Source organism: Tachysurus vachellii, chromosome 5 (assembly GCF_030014155.1).
Source record: "Tachysurus vachellii isolate PV-2020 chromosome 5, HZAU_Pvac_v1, whole genome shotgun sequence".
Classification (NCBI taxonomy): Eukaryota; Metazoa; Chordata; class Actinopteri; order Siluriformes; family Bagridae; genus Tachysurus; species Tachysurus vachellii.
Window position 1 is genome coordinate 18,876,749 of NC_083464.1, and position 20,752 is coordinate 18,897,500.

General features: G+C 36.0%; 2 protein-coding genes across 3 annotated transcripts; one reads left to right on the forward strand and one right to left on the reverse strand.

Moving 5' to 3' along the window:
- Positions 1 to 4,015: 4,015 nt before the first annotated feature.
- si:dkey-87o1.2 (uncharacterized protein LOC796684 homolog) lies at positions 4,016 to 7,479 on the reverse strand. The gene is made up of 4 exons (XM_060870178.1): positions 7,037 to 7,479; positions 5,262 to 5,316; positions 4,605 to 4,722; positions 4,016 to 4,281 (listed from the first exon to the last, which is right to left on the reverse strand). Exons 1-4 carry the CDS (start codon positions 7,331 to 7,333, stop codon positions 4,248 to 4,250), a joined length of 504 nt encoding a protein of 167 aa, XP_060726161.1. The 5' UTR covers positions 7,334 to 7,479; the 3' UTR covers positions 4,016 to 4,247.
- Positions 7,480 to 7,658: 179 nt separating this feature from the next.
- LOC132845851 (nucleoprotein TPR-like) lies at positions 7,659 to 12,763 on the forward strand. 2 transcript variants are annotated; one of them, XM_060870177.1, is made up of 5 exons: positions 7,659 to 7,867; positions 8,703 to 9,005; positions 9,821 to 9,875; positions 10,283 to 10,397; positions 11,765 to 12,763. In XM_060870177.1, exons 2-5 carry the CDS (start codon positions 8,709 to 8,711, stop codon positions 11,802 to 11,804), a joined length of 507 nt encoding a protein of 168 aa, XP_060726160.1. In that variant the 5' UTR covers positions 7,659 to 7,867; positions 8,703 to 8,708; the 3' UTR covers positions 11,805 to 12,763. The 2 variants fall into 2 exon arrangements, with proteins under 2 accessions (XP_060726160.1, XP_060726159.1); XM_060870176.1 differs by lacking the exon at positions 7,659 to 7,867 and having other exon boundaries at positions 8,620 to 9,005; positions 11,765 to 12,762.
- Positions 12,764 to 20,752: the final 7,989 nt, after the last annotated feature.

The window sequence follows — 20,752 nt, forward strand, 5'->3', positions numbered from 1 at the left end:
AATATATGGACTCGTCATTTTTACTCGTCATTCTGTCTCTCTTGTTTTTTTAGAGATATGAGAAAAGGACAGTCAGACTTGCTCAACTTGAAAGGTTTGTTTTTCTTCAAAGGTGTGTGTGTGTGAGAGAGAGAGAGATTGTGTGTGTGTGTTGTGTGAGAGAGAGAGAGAGAGAGTGAGTGTGTGTGTGTGTGAGAGAGAGAGAGAGAGAGTGTGTGTGTGTGTGTGTGTGTGTGAATTAATAATTTATACTTAATAATAAGTGTAGAGACTGTAGTCTGTGGTGCATAAATAAAAAACTAATTAACAAACCAAAAAATGCTAAAGAAAAGATTGAAAATCACTGAAACAAAACAAACATAAACATTGAACCAAGTGGGTATAAGAATGTGATATACAATAATGGTGTAATGTTTACATTTTACATTTTGAGATTATTTACTGTATATTGTAAAAAAAAAATTGTATAGTAGTCATGTTTCAAAACATGCTGTTGCGTTTATTATTTTGTTGTTGCATTTTCCGATTTGCTATTACATATTTGGTTTGTTAATGTGTTTATATTTAGATTATGTTTAGATTTAGCCTTTGTTAAACAAATTTCCATGATGTTACCTCCTGCTACTGATTCTGACATAACTGGTTTATATGTTTTTAGAAAAGTTACTAACAGACCAGAATGTGAAGAAGCTTCTCAAACTGCCAAGACCTTGTTGCATAATGAGCTTGCACGAAAAAGAGAGGCTAAGTTGGCTCATGTTGCTCTCATACTGGTAGGTAGAGGGTGTCAAAGAGAAGAATTTGGTCATTCCCCAGATATAGTCAGTGCTGTTAATGCTAAAATATAAACTAAATCTCTTCCTCCCATCAGTGTTTAAAATTATATAATGAGATATATTTCACATGTATTATTTAATTGTTTTTTTATTTTTATTTTTTTTTGTTACTTTGCTTTGGTTTTTTTTTTGTTTCTAAAGGAGCGTAGGGTGGCACTGCGCAGGGTTCTAGAGGAAGAGAGACAACTTTATGCCAAAGAATTGAGCCAAAAGGGCTTGGCTATTTTTCAGCAAAGGATATAACCTGTTACACTACTTTACCTTCAACAAACATTTCATGTCCTTCTCACATCCTAACGTTTGTCACCTATTTGTTTTGCATTTCCTGGTATTTTCTCTTGTAAAATAAAATGTGTGACAGATGAAACAAACATAATGTGTTAATAAGCAGAAACAAGAATGACCTTGTGAGGAAGAAGAGGCTCATTTTAAATGCAAAACCCAGTCACATACAGTATATACCATTGACTTGAATGCCACATTATAAATTTCCGTCACTGTAACTAAGAGACCTAATCCTGTTGGTAATAACCATGTGCACAAACCCAAGGTCCAAGGTCCGAGGTCTGAGGTGGAGGAATTCACTTGGAGGAGTGTCCAGCACAAGCCCTGACCTCAAACCCACTGAACATAGTTTGGATAAACTGAGATATTCACTGTGCACCCAGCCTCCTTACCTAAAGTCAGTGCCTGACCTCACTAAAGCTCTTGTGGCTGAATGGGCAAATCTCCATAGTTATGCTCCAAAATCTAATGTAAATCCATCTCAGAAGAACAGATGTTATTATAAGAGCAAAGGTCAAACCCCATCATATTGTATAGCTTATAGATATAAGAAACAATAATAGATTTGATAGCCTTCACGACACATCAACAGTGAGACTAGAAATCTACGTTTCTATTCATATTATCTCCCACAGAATGATTGACAGATCCTCTGATCTCAAATATGTACAGACATTGTATAGTGTTATTTAAAACTTTTTTGTCAAACACAAATGTATTATATGGGCATTTTTTGTTTTTACTGTATTTTATTTTTATGTCAGCAGTCATTTATATCTTGTTTGTCAAAAGTTCTTTGGCATTTAGTGTGCAACCTAATATTCATATTGAATGCAATTTTAAAGGCAAAAGTAGAGTTCTTGTGGACTGAAAACAAAAAAAATGATAAAATGATTCATTCAATCATTCATCTTCTACCGCTTATCTGAACTATCTCGGGTCACGGGGAGCCTGTGCCTATCTCAGGCGTCATCGGGCATCATTGCAAGATACACCCTGGACGGAGTGCCAACCCATCGCAGGGCACACACACTCTCATTCACTCACACACTCACACACTACGGACAATTCCAGAGATGCCAATCAACCTACCATGCATGTCTTTGGACCGAGGGAGGAAACCAGAGTACCCGGAGGAAACCCCCGAGGCACGGGGAGAACATGCAAACTCCACACACACAAGGCGGGGGCGGGAATCGAACCCCCAACCCTGGAGGTGTGAGTCGAATGTGCTAACCACTAAGCCACCGTGCCCCCCTGTTAAAATTATTAAATATTACAAATTTTACAAATGTATTTCTGAACTATTAATCTGGAAGCAACATCCATGGCCTAGTTAAAGTCACAGAGATCAAACTTTCCCTCATTCTGATGTTTGATATGAACATTTGGTCTACGTATTGTGTTTATTCTTACATTTACTTAAGCCTTAACATGTATATACTGTATTTTTTCTTTGAGTTAAGGAGATGTGCAAAGTAAGAATTTAATTCTACGGTCTAAACCACTGTGTTCTCACTGTGCAGATGACAATAAACCTCTAGATCTGGATCTTGAGTTACTGAAGCTCTTGACCTGCATACATGAGCAGATGTATAGGTACATTAATGCTGAGTGTATGTACAGTAGTTACATATTAATGTAAATATTGTAGCATAAAATAGATCAAAGAATTACATCCATTTTAGTGGATATTAAAAGCAAATATTAGTGCAAGCTCAATTCATTTTAGACTCCTCTATTGTCATCAGCTCTGCTATTCACCTGTATGAACTTTAAACAAACATTCAAAGTATGAATGTCAAACAGGTTGTAGGTGCTTACTAATAAAGCATTTTTATTGAATCCTGTTGGACAGGACAGGAGGACAGTTGAGCTTTAAATGAATATGAGTTGTAGATGTGTTCTGGAGAAAGTGTATGAGTGAGGTGCACCTTTTTAGTTTCAACAGAAATGAACCTAGTTATAAACACTCATCTTAACATTTTTCCCTGTTCTGTTTTTACAAAGTCAAAAGAAAAAAAATTGTTTTGTGTTTTCATACTGATAACAGAGAATATTCCATTTTGGTGTATATATACATACAGCTTTGCTTGTGTGCATGGTATTTGCCTAGAGATGGAAAATTAAGTAACAAGAGGCAATGTACTGGATCAGGATTGATTGAGACTTGTTCAATCTACTAATCAACAGAATTACCAATGACAGTCATTTTAGTTATGATATAAAATGAGGCATATGCAATTGTCACCTTACACATGGGAAATGGACTACTTGGTTAGCAGTAAAATATGTTTACTGTATGTTGAATAACTCATTCATTCATATTGACCTAGATCATTGGGCATGAATCAGGCGGGTGGCCGAGTGCCCCAAGGACACTATTCATGCTCTCGCCCATTCATTCACTCACTCGTTTATTTTTGGAGTTGTAAGGCAACAATGCTTCCCAAAGTTCCACCCTGCTGTCCACTACATGGCAGTGCTTATTTAATATGTGGCTTACACACATGTTTAGAGGTATTATATATATTTGTACATTTTAGTATTTAATTTTAATAGAAGCATTATTGGCATTACGAAATCTTCAACATTTTTAAGTACATAGCTACATTCATCGCACTAGCCAACAACATGAAAAGATGCTCTGGATTGGCCCAAGGTGTGAATCGAAGTATGTGTGTGTGTGTGTGTGTGTGTGTGTGTGTGTGTGTGTGTGTGTGTGTCTGTGTGCGCGCGCACTGGTTTGTTACATGTATGCAGAGGTTTATGGGCAATTCTGTGTGTGTGCTTTAAAGGAAATCATCAATAACTGTAATTTACTGTCATTTATAAACAGGAATTACTTGGAATTTATTAGCTTCATCACTGACACTTGTGGTATAAGCTGTCTATTCATGTTTGCTGAGTATGTATTTATTTTGCCATGTGTACAACAATTCAAAATGTAACAATGCATAAAACCCGTCATTTAATCTCTGTACTTGGAAACTACAATCCACACTAAAACACATAGGAGCAGTCCTCAGAGTAGCCCAAGTGCAAAACATGATCAGTTTTTATTGTTCTATTATTTATGGATCAAACTATATATGTTCCTGGTTTTCCTTTTTATCCTTTTTATGACTAACTGGGAGGCATTTTGTCCACACACAACGCCCTGTACAAATAAAGCAAAAGATTAAATTCACCACATATTCATGCAATAATATGATCATTAGAATTAATAATCTTACCATCTATTTGATAGTCTTAAGAAAGCAATTCATAACACACACTATTTCTAAAAGACTATCATGATTAACATGCAATTACATTCAGAACAAACTGGGTATTTTTCATTTAGGTTTATGACTCTTTTGAAAATAATTCAGAACGTATAGATAAATAAATTAAAAAGTAAAAGTAATATCATATAATAGGTTCCTTGTTACACGAGTTTCAATGTAAGAGATAAAATATGAAATTTGTCTCAGATCTTACCTTCCCTCTTCCCGATCTTTATCCACATACAAACAGATCTTTGTATCTCTGTCCAGAATCTGTTTCTGCAAACTCTGGACCTCTTCCTGCACTTTCTGTATCTCACCATTCTGATTTGCTACATGAACAGAGAGCAGGTAAAGGGTTACTTTTATAAAATAATTCAATACAGTTATTATCTAAGATGATAATAATAATAAAATAATAATTAATAATATTTAAGTATTTAAATACATATTTTTAATATGTAATAATATCCTGATATACAATTGTTATCAGGGGCACGGTGGCTTAGTGGTTAGCATGTTCGCCTCACACCTCTAGGGTCGGGGTTCGATTCCCGCCTCCACCTTGTGTGTGTGGAGTTTGCATGTTCTCCCCGTGCCTCGGGGGTTTCCTCCGGGTACTCCGGTTTCCTCCCCGGTCCAAAGACATGCATGGTAGGTTGATTGGCATCTCTGGAAAATTGTCCCTAGTGTGTGATTGTGTGAGTGAATGAGAGTGTATGTGTGCCCTGTGATGGGTTGGCACTCTGTCCAGGGTGTATCCTGCCTTGATGCCCGATGACGCCTGAGACAGGCTCCACGTGATCCGAGGTAGTTCGGATAAGCGGTAGAAGATGAATGAATGAACAATTGTTATCAAACTGTGTCTTACTTTTTTGTGCATCGGCTTCTACAGTTTTTTCTGACCTATGCTGCTCGGCTTCTTGCTAAAGAGACAAGAGAGATAAATAAGGAAGTAATTAGTCATCTTGTCTATAATACAGGCCTTCTAACTTAAAAAGTCTATAGTTAATTCAAATTACCGTTTTACCATTCAGACTCATTTATTTTATTTATTTATTCATTTATTATAATAATGTGAAAATCCCAGCTTTCTCTGTTGAAATAAACAATCCCAAATATATGTTATATTTCCTAACACATTTCTCATTACAAAGTAGCTGCTCATACAGTCCTAAAGTAATGGAATTAATCATTGGCTGTAGGAAAATCTTTTGTTTGTTTTTGCTATGCACTGAGGATATTTGATTTTTCGATTAAAGGTTTTTAGAACAACTTAGAACTTGGCACCATTGGTGATGACTAATTTTTAGATATAGTAACAGATTTACTGTTAAAGTAAATAAGACTTCAAATTTGGCATATGCCTTTCTTGCAATAACAAACCGATGACCCACTGACATAAACTAAATGTTGCACTGTTCTTTTTTGTGATGCCTTTCCAGGCTTGCACTGTACAGTTCTTTTCTCATTAGAGTGAAAATCATTACTGCTTGATGCCTCTTTTGAGTAAACCTACTTTATTGCACTACATTGCAGTGAATTAACCTAATATTCCTCACTTTAACTTTGCACTAGTTTCTTAATCTCTGACCGAGCAGGAAGATCTACTTTATTAAATACTGTGTGTACACTGTGACTGTCAGTGTTTGGGGTATTTTGCAATGTTAACATACATGCAAATGTACTTCCCTTTATGCACATTAAATGAGCCAACAAAAGGAAAGAATATATCTTTGCCCATGTGCATATCAGTTGAACTGTCGGGTCAAAGTCATAATAAAGCAGGCAGTAACACAAGTTAATAAATTACTGGCACATTTTAGTATTCTTCAATGCTATATGATACAAAAACTTTAATATAGACAATAACATTTAGACTCTTTTAAAAATCTTCAGTAAAAAAATCCTTAAACTTAATGGAGAATTTTAGTATATTTTTGATTTAGTATAATTATTTCTTACTCTGTTTATTTATTCTGTTATGGTCAATAATTACTATATCCTGATCAGGACTTCAAAGCCCTTCCTTGGGCATAAGGCAGGGATACACTTCTCCACACCCCCGCAATACAAATACACACACTCAAACCAAATACGACACCCTTATTTGCTGTTTCAGAATACTGTCAGTACAGCATTGTAGAATACAATCAGCAGAAGTAACACAGTGCAATGCAATGCATACACACTGCTGAAGGCTAAAGTAATTTAAATAATGCACTTTTCCAGTAATCTGACTTTAGACCTAGTCAGGGATTGAAAATGGCTTTGAATTTAGATTGTACCTTCTGGAACCATTTTGGTAAATAAGAATTGATAAGAAAGCAAAACTGTTCCATCTGTTATATACAACATAAACCTGTAAATTTAAACCTGAATCCTTGATATATGTTACATTATTAGACATAATCTTGAGGAAAATATTGATATCAAAATTCACCAGACAAGCAACAAACAACCTGAACTAAACAACTCCGATTAGCTAGAACGAAATGGATTAATAATAATAATAATACATTTTATTTAAAGGCGCCTTTCTTAACACTCAAGGTCACCATACAAAAAATAAAAAAACAATAAAGACAATTAGAATCAGATTAACTATAACTGATAACAAAAATAGTTACTTCCCTTTTTCTTTACCTTCTGTGTTTGACAGGTGTTCATGTTCTGTTCAGAGATTTCTTTCTCTTTCACCAGGTCTTCCAACTTCTTTGACAACTGAATTTTCTCCTTGTCCAGTGGAACTAGCTGAACGCTTAGTTTCTGCAGTTCCGTTTTGGAACTCAGGATTGCATCCTCATTTTTCTTCACCTCTTGAGCGTTTGAAAGCATCATATTTCTCATTTTGCGAATGTTAATCTCCTGCTGTATAGCCTGAAAAGACACAACCACCAGTGCACACGTTGCCAAGAAAACCAATGCCCAGACAGACTTCATCTTCAATGTGAGAGGTAGAGAAATTGAGCTGGAGGTGAAGAGATTCACTGCAGTACACTGGTTGCTTTTTCCACTGTCACTTGGTTTCTCCTTTATCTGTAGACTCCACACTGTAAACTTACCTTGTTCTCAGTAGCACTGTCAATGGCAAGGTAGTTCACTCCCTCACTCCACCCTCCGTCCGGGTTTACCTGTCCAACCAGATGCTTAGGTGCAATAATAATGGCAGTACAGTGCTGAAAAAGAAAAGAAAAGGCCATGATACATCAAGGACTGGCTTTTTTCACACCTAGTGGTTGGTCAAATGAATATAAAAACAAAATGCTTGAATTAAATATGCCCGTATTTGTTATAATCATTTGAGTAGATAGTTAGAAAAAATGCTTTTTGGACTGGTTTTGAACTGTATATCAATGCCTTTTGACTGCAATAAAACTAATACCCAGATCCATTCAATATTTTCCAAATTAATATTTTTTTTTAATCAGTATTTACAACTTCAGTAAAAATCACAGTAAAGCAACACCATTACAGGTAAGTAGAAGTTTCTAATTTATTTCTTATTTAATCTTTGATCAAAATTATATAAATGCAGTAAAAACAAAATCAGTTTTTATTAAATTCTCTCTTTTTGACAAGTAACATTCTCTATTTCCCAGCCTAACCACAACTAACGTTATCTGTAGGTGCATTGTAAATGTATATACCATTTATTAACCTTCACAATTGCATAACCTATGCATTATGTGAACTGTCCCAAATTAAATGACGGTCCAACATATCTGAAATCAACCTGCTGTAGTACAGAGTGTGTCAAAATACTACATGAGCGCAGCAGGAGCTCTGACCTGTTAAACAAGTTTTTAAAGTACACAGGTTTTGGATTCTAGTAGCAGTATGAACAAAAATGTGGCTGATTTTATTTTCATTATAATGATTACAATAAGGGAAGCTTGAATAGGAGATTTTTGTTGTGTACTTGATTATTCCCTTTAGAAAATAGACTCAGTCTGTTTTAGGCATGCTGGTGAAAGGATGAGTCTGTAACATGTGCAGTTTTTGTCTCTCCTGCCTCTCACTTTTGTGTGGCCTTTACGTGCATGCAGCAGAGATACAAATGGGTTTTTGAGTATTAATTAATTGGACTGTTTAATAAAGACATGCTCACTGACACACAAGAATCTGGAGTATAAACCACACCTTTTGTTTCCAATTTAAATAACTCTTAACAGAAGATACTAAATGAGCTTGAGGTGCAGCAGTTCTCATTCCTGTGGGTAAGCTTGTACAGCCGGTTGCACCACCGATCCCTCGCTGTGAGGACAGAGTTTAAATTTACCTCTGTTCTCCTTGTGTTTTCCTCGTGAAGTTTACCATGAAGTACATGGTAGTGCTGCTGGGCTCATTGGTGGCTTTCACCCTACTCCTAATGGGCTTCGTTTACTCGAGGAGTACCTTGGAGATCCAACTGACCAAGACCAGCTATTTCAAGAATGTAAAGAATAAAGTAACCAGTGACATGCTGAAGGAGACCAAGAGCAGCATTGATGATACCAACAAGAGGCTGATGCAACAAAGGAAAAGGATTCAGGAACTTACAAAACAAATCAAAACTGTTCAGGAGGCTGTAGACGGGAAAAAAGCTGAGCTGAACACATGCAACAATGATCTGGTGAGGAACGGGATGGTTTGGGGGAGTTAATGATAGCCCAGAAAAACTAGTAGGCAAAATGTTATTACATTTAATTTTCTTGTAGCTATGAGTTTCTGCAGCAACCTGGTCCATCTACAGCAGTATTAGCGTTTCATCTCTTACTGAATATGCTGGGGGTTTCTAATAAAAAGTAGTTGTGTAGTAAAAAGTATAGCAATCAAGTTTCCATTCATTGTCACTGAAGTGGTACCCTCAGACGTACACCTTTTGTATAAATAGTTCTGTATGTATAATTTACCGGGGGCACGGTGCCTTAGTGGTTAGCACTTTCACCTCACACCTCCAGGGTTGGGGGTTCGATTCACACCTCCGCCTTGTGTGTGTGGAGTTTGCATGTTCTCCCCGTGCCTCGGGGGTTTCCTCCGGGTACTCCAGTTTCCTCCCCGGTCCAAAGACATGCATGGTAGGTTGATTGGGATCTCTGGAAAATTGTCCGTAGTGTGTGATTGCGTGAGTGAATGAGAGTGTGTGTGTGTGCCCTGCGATGGGTTGGCACTCCGTCCAGGGTGTATGTTGCCTTGATGCCCGATGATGCCTGAGATAGGCACAGGCTCCCCGTGACCCGAGGTAGTTCGGATGAAAATGAGTGAGAGTGAGAGAGAGAGAGTATAATTTACCAGTACCATCCCAGTGACAAGGAAAGGTACAGATTGGTATAGTTTCTTTTTCTTTTTTCCTGTGTATGGCGAGTATATTGGGGAAGGCATAGACATACATGTGTAATACTGATTTATGTCACCGTTTTCCAAACTCTGTTTAACTTTTCATTACAGAGTCAGATCAAGGATGAAATTGCTTCTCTAAAAGAAACGAGAAGCAAATCTCACAGTGAGTACCATATTAACTGATTTCATTTAGGAGGATGTTTGTTAGAACAGTTTCTTTTTAAATCCAGTCTTTTGTAAATATAATTACGAAAAAGACCATAGAAATGCATTTGAGAAGTTCAAACTTCTCACCGCTACTTTAGTCAAACTTCTCACCACCACTTTAGTCAAACTTCTCACCACCACTTTAGTCAAACGTCTCACCACCAGAATAGAGCTAAATTAAAAATGTTTCACAAGTTCCTGATAATGCTGAATGAACCTCAAACTGGGTTGGGTCTCATGTTGGATTAAAGTACCTCATATTTTCAAACTATGACACAATAAGACAGGATACTGTTGTATGAAATACAGATTATTCTGTGAAATGTTTGAAACTGTTGTTTCTTCATTGATTTCCATCATCAGCTGAGTTTCAGCAGAAGAAGTCCGATTTAAATGAGCAGATAGACAAACTCAAGACAGAACTTGAGAAACGCAGCAATCTGTGTAACTACATCAACAAGCGCTCCGTAGAGGGGATGTGAGTATATGCTTAAGTGACTGTTTTAATTTTGCACTGTTTAAAAAGTGAATCTGTTCTAACTGATTTACCAGTTCTGTTTATGGTTTGTTTGCTTAAGGGTACAGGATGGTACAGTTGCCCATGAAGCCCTTTTTGTACAAACACTATTGTCTTATTTGAAGTAGGCTTTTCTGACCCTTGCATTAAATTGATTTAATATATTAATCTGTGGGGCAGCGGTAGAAGATGGATGGATGGATCTGTGGGGAACGGTGGCTTACTGGTTAGCACATTTGCCTCACACCTCCAGGGTTGGGGGTTTGATTCCCACCTCCGCCTTGTGTGTGTGGAGTTTGCATGTTCTCCCCGTGCCTCGGGGGTTTCCTCCAGGTACTCAGGTTTTCTCCCCCGGTCCAAAAACATGCATGGTAGGATGATTGGCATCTCTGGAAAATTGTCCGTAGTGTGTGATTGCGTGAGTGAATGAGAGTGTGTGTGTGTGCCCTGCGATGGGTTGGCACTCCGTCCAGGGTGTATCCTGCCTTGATGCCCAATGACGCCTGAGATAGGCACAGGCTCCCCGTGACCCGAGGTAGTTTGGATAAGCGGTAGAAAATGAATGAATGAATGAATGAATATTAATCTTTGAAAACACATGATAATGCAAGTTATAATAGAATGAACAGTGAACAATTAATTCCAAAGAATTACATTTCCTCTTACAATTAAGTAATTTAAGTAACATTTTCTTTATTTCTTATTACTGTTTCTTAAAACACATTTCAAAAGTCTCCTGATAATTCCAATTAAAAGTCCAGACAGTGCAATAAGATTATCTATGTTATACACATGTTATTAGTTAAGTTGGTTGAGTGATTTCCTTGCAAAGTCTCTGTTTTTTTTTTAACTTTTTTTGCCCAATACAGATAACCACCTGAAGAACAGGTGTAAATGCAAATGTGTGCTTATTTCTGATATTGATATCTAGATACAAACACTATGTTAACAAGATGTCTTAATTTGCCTTAGAGATTGAGGTTTGCACCGCCTTCCATCTTGCTCTGTCAAGTTTCCATCTGGCATTTACAGTATATGCATTTTTATATTCTGCAGTCTACTCGCATTTTATCACTACCTGTGTAAACAGTAGATCAAATGGCTGTCAAAGTACCATAAGTACTTTACTTCATTTTCCTGTATTACTTTACTGCTGCATTTGCAGGCAGCATTTCAGCAGTTAATATTTTAGGTGTTGTGCATCCGTGATTAACTGTGCTTACGTTTAAGTGTTTTCTAATAGCTTCAGGAATGTGGTACGGTAATTAAAACAACGCCTAGAAAAAATGCTAAAATTCTTTTTTGTTTTGTTTTTGTCTTTCTTACAGGAAACTTTGTGGTATTGTAGCTGTTCTACAAGCAGAGTAAAATCCTAAAGTTGTTGAAGCAGCCTAATGAGAGGCAAAGGCAGGAGCTACAACGACACGTCAAGTGGTTGAAGTTTTGAGGGCAGAGAAGTATATAGGTGTTACAGTGCAGGACAAAGGCGAGTGAGGATCCAAATGCAGATTAGTTTAATTATTCAAAACACAAGAAAGCAGCTGAACAGACAGGCAGACAGGGCAAGGCAACAAACAGGGCTAACAGGAACCGGGAACAGGCACACCAACATCCAACATGTAATAAAGACCAACAACAGGGACGTGAACAAACAGGGTATAAATAACAGACAAGAACCAATCACAGAGCAGAACTAATTAGAGACAAAGACAACACACCTGAAGGAGAGAAGGAGTACAATTAATGTCCATGGAAACCAAAGAGTGGGCGGAGCAAACAATTAACCACAGGGAAAGACAACAGACAGAAACAGGACAGAAACACAGACAGACTCATTACAATAGGGCCTGGGTTATATATATATATATATATATATATATATATATATATATATATATATATATATATATATATATATATATCAAAAGGAAAACATGCACACATACACAGGCAGACCTAAAGTATGTACAGACACAAATACAAGTTATACTTGAATAGATTTCATTCTATTACTTGGTCAATCATTAAATACCCTGATATGTTGTCTGCTTTTCTTCTTTTTTGTGAGCTTCTTTTTTTTGTCATTTCAGAATAGATATTTTTGTATTTAGTGAACATTCAATTGCTACAATTGTATTTTATGTATTAAGTTATACATCACATTAAGAGGATTACTACTCATTGTCAACAATGATCTGTGAGGACATGTATATGTGGATTAAATAAATTTGTCATGTTAGAATATGAAAAGTTTTATTTATTTTTTTCTTTTATTTCTTTTCATTCTTTTCATATTTATGCTGTTTTTCAATGTACATTCTAGAATGTTTCATCCCATTCCAGTTCTTATGATTTATGAACTCATAAGTTGTTATTTATATCTTTGTGGAATAATTGTGGCTGTTAAAATATGCTTCTAAAAAAGTTCTAGGTTTGTAGAACATGTAAAAGATTCATGCGCACTTTCTGCATCTGATGGTGTATGCGAGTGGGGCAGAAATCTGCTACATGCGTGTGTTTAAGGCAAGTGCAGATTCTTATTGTATAAACTGAAAAACAACAACAAATATTGTGGTTCAGTAGGAGATGTGAAAGCCTAGTGGTTAAGTCATTGGAATGCCTATTAGAAGGTTGTGTGTTTAAATCCCAGCTCCACCAATTTGCCATCACTGGGCATCTGAGCAAGGTCCTTAATCCTCAACTGCTCAGTTCTGTAAAATGAGATAAAATGCCATTAATGTATTTTTTAAGCAAAAGAACCTGCTGGGTCTGATAGGCAATATAGTTCAGTGCTAATTTCAGTAGGGTCATGGCTTTAGGATTTCATCTTTTTTTGCATTCACTCTCGAGTATTTAAAAAAAGAATAGTTTTCTCATTACTTGAATGTTAATATGTTGTATATAGCATGAATGGCCATAATCGCCACTGTACATATTGCCAAGAAAACCAATGGCAGAGGTAGAGAAAGTAAATTGGAAGTGAGGAGATTCACTGCAGTACAATGGATGCTCTTTCCTCTCTCTCTCTCTCTCTCTCTCTCTCTCTCTCTCTCTCTCTCTCTCTCTCTCTCTCTCTTGGTTTCTCCTTTATCTGTAGACTCCACAGTGTAGACTTACCATGTTCTCAGTAGACCAGCACTGCCAGTGCTGACAGCATTTTATTCCCTCACTCCACCACTTCATTTGGGAAATGGGTTTACCTGTCCAACCAGTTACTTAGGTGTGACTACAGCGACAGGGCAGGGCTGAAACAAATGCAAAAAAACAGGTACTTACAGTATACTAATGGAAAGCCTGTTGCTTTTTAATTTTTTTCCTGACAGAACACTGATAATAACAGACAAGCCCATGAACATACAAGTGGAGCAAAGTGCAAGTGGAACAAAGCTTTGTTACTTAAAAGAGTAGGCAAACTACTGTATGTGTGTAATCTGCAATAAAAACACTGTCTGTTTTGAAAGAACAGGCCTTTAGACTCAATACACCTCTGGTACATTCACCCACTGATTGCTTAAATTTAAATAACAATAAAATAACCATAGAATATTTTTCTTAAAAAAAAAAATAAATTATATATTTTTTGTTATAAATACGTGTTTGGACCGTTTTTTAATCGTTTGTTAATGCCGTCAAGAAACTGACGTGAATTAAAAAATAAATAGTAAAATGAAGATATACATACTTATTCATGGCATACACAAAATTATAATTCATCATTCAAAATTCAAACAAATTCAGAGCGAATTAAAATCTTCTAAAAAAAATTCAGTAGAAAATCACAGTGAAGCAACACAACCTAAAACATTTTTAATTGTATTTCTTAAATGTGTTGCACTTTACCATTATAAAATTCTATAATAATATTCATCATTCTAATCATACTGACTTACAGATCTAATCATTTTTTTATTTTCTAATTATAATTTTATTCTCTTATTGCAACTTTCACCATAGTTTTCCTATATGCCATCTATGTTCTATTTTAATTTATTTGTACATTATTTTCATTTGTATCATTCTAATTCTTTTTAGTGTTAATTGGGCCTATGTTGTTGACAAATAAAATTTGAATGTGAATTTGAATATTCAGTTGATAAAGCAGCACAGCCGGAACACAGACCTGTTAATCAAGTTAAACATAGGTTTAGTGGGTTGAATGTGACTCATTCTGCAAACGGTGAGGAGTTTTCCTCTTCCGCGTCTCGCTCTTGTGAGACTTTTATGTTTCTGTGGCTTGCATGCAGTCATTTAAAAGAAACGTGCCCATTGACGCTCACGGATCAGTGTTTTAAAGCCACGCCTTACTTAAACAGTAGAAAGTCTGAGTACAACAGTTCCTGTTCGTGGAAAAGTTGTACAGCTGGTGGAACCACCTCGATCGCTCGCTGTTACAGACGTATACTGTATACATTTGCCACTCTCTTTCTTGCCTTTTCCTCGTGAAGTTCATCATGAAGAATTTTGCAGTGGTGCTGGGCTTGATGGTGGCATCCATCATGGGCCTATTGGGCATCATTCACTCAAGGAGGGACTTGGTGCACGAAATGATCACGAGCAACCACTTGGAGAGTGTAAAGAACAAAGTGAGCATTGACTTGCTGAAGGAGTTACAGGGAAATATTGCTGAGGCCACCAGTCGGGTGGACGAAACCAAGAAACAAACTGAGGAATTTACAGAGAAAGTCAGAACGACTCAGAAGGCTGCAGATGGAAAAAAAGCTGAGCTGAACACATGCAATAATGATCTGGTGAGGGAAGATATGGATAAGGGTTTGGGGGAGTCAACGATAGACCAGCAAAACTAGCAGGCAAAACTTTATTACACTTAACTTTCTTGTAGCAATGAGTTACTCCTGCAACCTGGTCCATTTACAGCAGTATTAGTGTTTTATCTCTTTCTCAATGTTCAATCATTAGAGAGTCAAGTAGTTTACTTACTACCGGTATAAAAGATAATGAAAGAGTATGAGCTCAGTGACATAGAAATGGACAGTTTAGTACAGTTTATTTTTCTTTATTTTATTTTCTTAGAGTGTGGCAAGTATACTGGGGAAGGCAGAGACATGCATGTGTAGTAATAATTTATGTCACTGTTAAGATCTGATCTGTTTTACTTTACATTACAGAGTCAGATCAAGGCTGAAATTGGTTCTCTGGAAGCAGAGAGAAGCAAAACTGACAGTGAGTACAATATTTACTAAGTTCATTTAGAAGGATGTTTGCTAGAACAGTTTCTTTTTAGTCCAGATTTATATTTAAAAAATGCAACAAAAAATGCAAAGAAAAAGTGAAAAGTTTATAGATGAATTTGCACTTCAAACCTTTTAATCAAATTTCTCAATTTATGGGTAGAGCTAAATCCTGGATTAACCTGAAACGCCTAACGATCACAGACATTGTGGCTTGTTGAACACTGACCCCATGTGGCCATGTTGAGTTAAAGCACCCCAAAGTTTTATTGTCAGATGACACATTGTGTCAATGGAAAATGACAGACCTTTAACAGATTACTGTTAAGTAAAAAATAAATGATTTGGTGAATTACTTCAAACTGTTGTTTCTTCATTGATTTCCATCATCAGCTGAGTTCCAGCAGAAGAAGTCCAATTTGAATGAGCAGATAAACAAACTCAAGAAAGAACTTGAGATACACAGCAAAGTGTGTGACTACATCAAAAAGACCTCTGTAGAGGGGATGTGAGTATATGCTTGCAGTTTTATTTTTACACTGTGTTTAAAAAGTGGATCTGGGCTATTGTTGAAATTTACCGATTCTGTTTATGGTTTGTTTGGTCAACAGGGTGGTACAGTTACCCATAAAGCTCCTTTTGTACAAACACCCATTGTCTTATTTGGAGTCTAGACTTTTCTGATTCTTAAAACACATTTCAGTTGTCTCCTAAGAGTCCAGGCTGCATGATAAAATCATCTGTGGTGATTATATACTCGTTCTTAGTTACACTGGTTGGATGACCGACTTTTATAGTCAATAGTATTTTTATTTAAAATATTATCCAACACAAAATGTCTAAATGGGGCAAAGGTCTGGACTCTGTGGTGACCAGTTCATGTGTGAAAATTCTCATGACTCTTGAGGCCTCTTGTTATATCCAGGCCATCAGGGAAGAAATCAATTAATGTAAAAACCTGTTCGTTCAGTATATTCATGTAGTCACCTAGAAAAGACCAACTGAAGGAAACCCATGTCATAACCTCATATCATTTTTTTAACAATTTGATTTTACCAAATATTTTAGAGATCATTCTAGATTTTTTTCCAACCACATTTTTTTCCTCAAAGATGCTGCTTCCCATCTATCCTTCCTTTCTTTCCTAAAATCTTTCCCAATCTTCTTTCAGCAATCTCCTCAGTTGTTTTCTATGTCTTCTGACGTGGCTGGTTAAGAAATGAGAAGCTACTCAATGCATCAGTTAGGGTTAAATAGCCTGTTTACAACTGAAACACATTAATCATTGCAGTAATTTTCCAATGGATAGCTCTTAGCTATTTGCTTAGTTAAATCAAGGTGGTGACCTTTTTTAGAGGCAGTGCATAAAAATGCAGATCAGTTGTAGAATTGTGAATAAAAACCAGATGTTTATAACTGTAGTGCAATATACTGTAGGTGCAATATGTGTACTGCAAATATATGCTCTGCCAAAAACGTCTAGTCGAGGTCATGTGTGTTGTGTAGAGGAGTCGAGAAAAAATCCAGGTTCTGGGTATTGTCATATTTGAAGCATGTGGGGATTATTGACTGCTCCAGAGAGAGGTTCGAGTGCTGGCTCTAATGACCTGACCTGAGATTTAAGTGTTAATTGATTGGAGTCTAAAGTGTGCCAAGAAAACATTGTCCACACCATGGTTTATCTCAGAAGAAATCAAGATTAATCAGACCAGGCTATAATTTTACAGTCTGTTTTTTCTGACAGAAGTGGAACTTGACCTGGTCTTCTGCTGTTGTAGCCCATGATATAAATAGATATAATAGATATAAATAAAATGTAAAATGATAGAAATAGATATAAATAAAATGTATCTCCTGTATATACAGTACTTTATTGCACTTAATTTTCCTGTATTAATTCTATCTTCAGGCAGCCCTTAGCATTTCATCTCTTTACACTGAGTTTCACTTAGAGCTTGTGTATCAATCTTATTGTCTACAATAATGTGTTTCCTGAAATCTTCGGGAATGTGGTATGATGCTTAAAATGAAGCTGCTTAAATTGTAAATAATTATTTTTTGTTTTTCTGACAGGAAACTATGTGGTATTGAACCACAAGTAGAACAAAATCCTGGAGCTGCTAAAGCAGCCTAATGAGAGACAAAGGCAGGAGCTACAAAGATACATGTCAAAAAGTTGAAGTTTTAAGGTTAGAGAAGATAAATATGTGAAAATTCAAGGTTTTATTGTTTGTCTCAAAAAGGAAAACATTCACACATACACATGCACACCTACAGTATGTACAGACACAAATATAAGTTGTAGATTTCTTTCTTTTTTTTGTTCATTATAAATGCATTGATATGTCATTTGCTTTTCTCGTGTTTTGTTGAAGGCATGTGAGCTTCAGATTTTTGAGTTTGGTGAACATTTAGAATTTGCACTGAATTTTTTTTCTCAATTTCATATTTAGGTTGTTTTTCCATATACAGTACATTCTAGAATTTCTTATACCGTGATATGTCTTATGATTTATAAACTTTAATAAAGTTTATATGAGTTTGGTTCCACTATCTCTCAGGCTATATGGAAGACATGCATCAAGACTCTTCTCATTATTAAATGCTTGTAAAACAGGTGCCAGTTTTCCAATAAATATGTTTCTTGGTTTCAAAAACTGAATGCAAAGCACATAACAAATTCATTTTCATTTAGCCTCCAATTAAAAACAAAATCAAGACATTTTTAATAAAAGATGAATGATTTAAGCTGGTATGCACTAATTGTGTATTTTCTGTTTTCTGTCCTGGTACTGAATGTGACTCAGTTTATTTAAGCAAACATATAAGAGTAGGGTAAGGTGTGCGCTTGATTTAACTATGGTGTTTTCATGTTTACCATTATGGGAGCTGTGTGTATTGATGTCACTATGACAGATAGAACATGTGTACCTTTGTGCACTGTTTATACATCCTGTACAGTTGGTGTGCACGAATAGCTGTTTATCTACATTTACAGCATTTATCAGATGTGCCAGTATCCAGAGTGGCTTTTCGATGAGTGAATGATTTTTATTTTATTTTATGAAAACTGAGCAATTGAGAAAACCTAAGCCTTGCTTAGGGGCCCAGCTGTATCAGCTATTGGGCCTGAGATTCAAGGTCACAACCTTCCGAATAGTAATCCAACACCTTAACCACTAGGCTACTACATCCCGTTTTCATCCTGTTGTTTATCTACCACATACTGTAGAGATCAGATTTTCTGATCTAAGTTAGCTTGCTATATTGTACAGCATGCATGTCTGTGTTGTGTTCTGACCCTCCATCAGGATCCAGGATACACTCTCATACATTTTACTAGTTTATATCGACCAAACAAAATGTTCTGACCTCCTCACTGTCACTCCTCATCATCCTCAGCCCATTACCTCAGTGTGTTCCTAGCCATAGTGACGCAAACCAACCAGAAACCTCACTGAATCTCAGCACTATAACCATACCAATATCCAACAGTGTGGTTAATAAATAGATTTGTTGAATTGAAATAAAACAGTGCATATATTTGAAACTTGGAAAAGGTGTAAGGTGAGTATACGGATCTGTATCTACTCTGTAACAATTCTATGTTTAAGGTAACTTTCAAAATTCACTAAAAATGTTGAGTTTTTTTCCTCTTTTTAATTAAACCTCTTGTAAGGATATTATAAAATGTACATCTTTGGTCCACATGGTATAAACTATGAAAATGTACACTACACAAAATGCACTATAAATAGAGTATTACATTTCATTTACATTTACTAGAACCCCTAAATATTTGTACCACCTATATGACATACTTTAATACACAGTTTATTTAAAAAAAATAAACAATAAAAAAAAGACTAATCTAAGCTCATATTTCTTTTCAGTATTAATTGTGCTCCACACCCATATATGCCTTTATTTTAAACCCTGAATCAGTCAAGTAACTAAATCACAGTTCTATTCATTATTAGAGGCCAATAAGTGGATCAAATTAAGAACACTTTCTCACATATGTGTCATATTAAATATAAATAAAGAGCCACTATAATCTTTTCATTTCAAGATGGCTATCTCGGAATTCTGTTGATTTTATTACATCTGAAGCATCACAGTCCGTGTGGATGTTTTTCTGTGCCTGAAAGTTGATTTTGTCCGAAGGCTTCTGCTGAACATGTGAATTTTATTGAGTGAGCATGTGTTTGCACTCCTCCCTATATTGCTGTCCCACACCACCAATGACATTGCTGCCCCCAGGCTCACAAATAGGTCACGCAATTAGTGGCATCCTCTTTCGCCTCGGCTCACTCAGAAGGTTACTCTGTTCAGTTGGACCTTGGACAAAAACCACAGCAGAGGGAGGAGGAAGAATCCAGTAGAATTCCACTTTACACTTGCATGTTTCTCTGAGCTTCACTTTGAAATGTGACCTTGCATTGTTCTATAGTGTAATAATGACATCTTCATTTAGCAAACACTTAATACCTAACATTAAATATATTGTAATCTATATAATTTAAACAGAGCCGAAAACAAAATAAGAACGACAGAGAATATGATTATGATTTTTCATATCTGGCACATATGAATGTGATTCTTTACTAATGAATGTATTTTATTGTAACGAATTAGAATTATTTTGTAATTAAAGAACAGAGCACAAAATCGGTACTTTGTTAATCTTTTGAGTGAATAAAAGCACAAGTTTGGAAGGACAGGAAGATATTCTACAAAATCAGGTATTACTTTTTCAGCAGGTCAGCTGTCAATAAACCTGCTTGTCCTCTGACTTCATTAGTTCATGACCTTTTGGTTGAGTTATAAGCAAAACAAAAATAATAGGAAATAAAATAGGGAAGATGAATAGTGAAATACTTAACATAAAATACAAATGAATAAATAAATGGAACAATAATAACAGGGACAAAAAATGAAATAGCTATGTTTATTTCTCCATAAAGTCAAGAGAGGAAGCTCACAGAGAGAAAGAGAGAAAAAAATATTACAAAATATTATGAATATTTAGAGTACAGTTATTTTGCTCAAGTGGTTAAAACTCTGGCTTGTCCATCAGAGGATCAGGGTTCAAGCCCCAGCTCTGCCAAGCCACTGTTGGGCCCT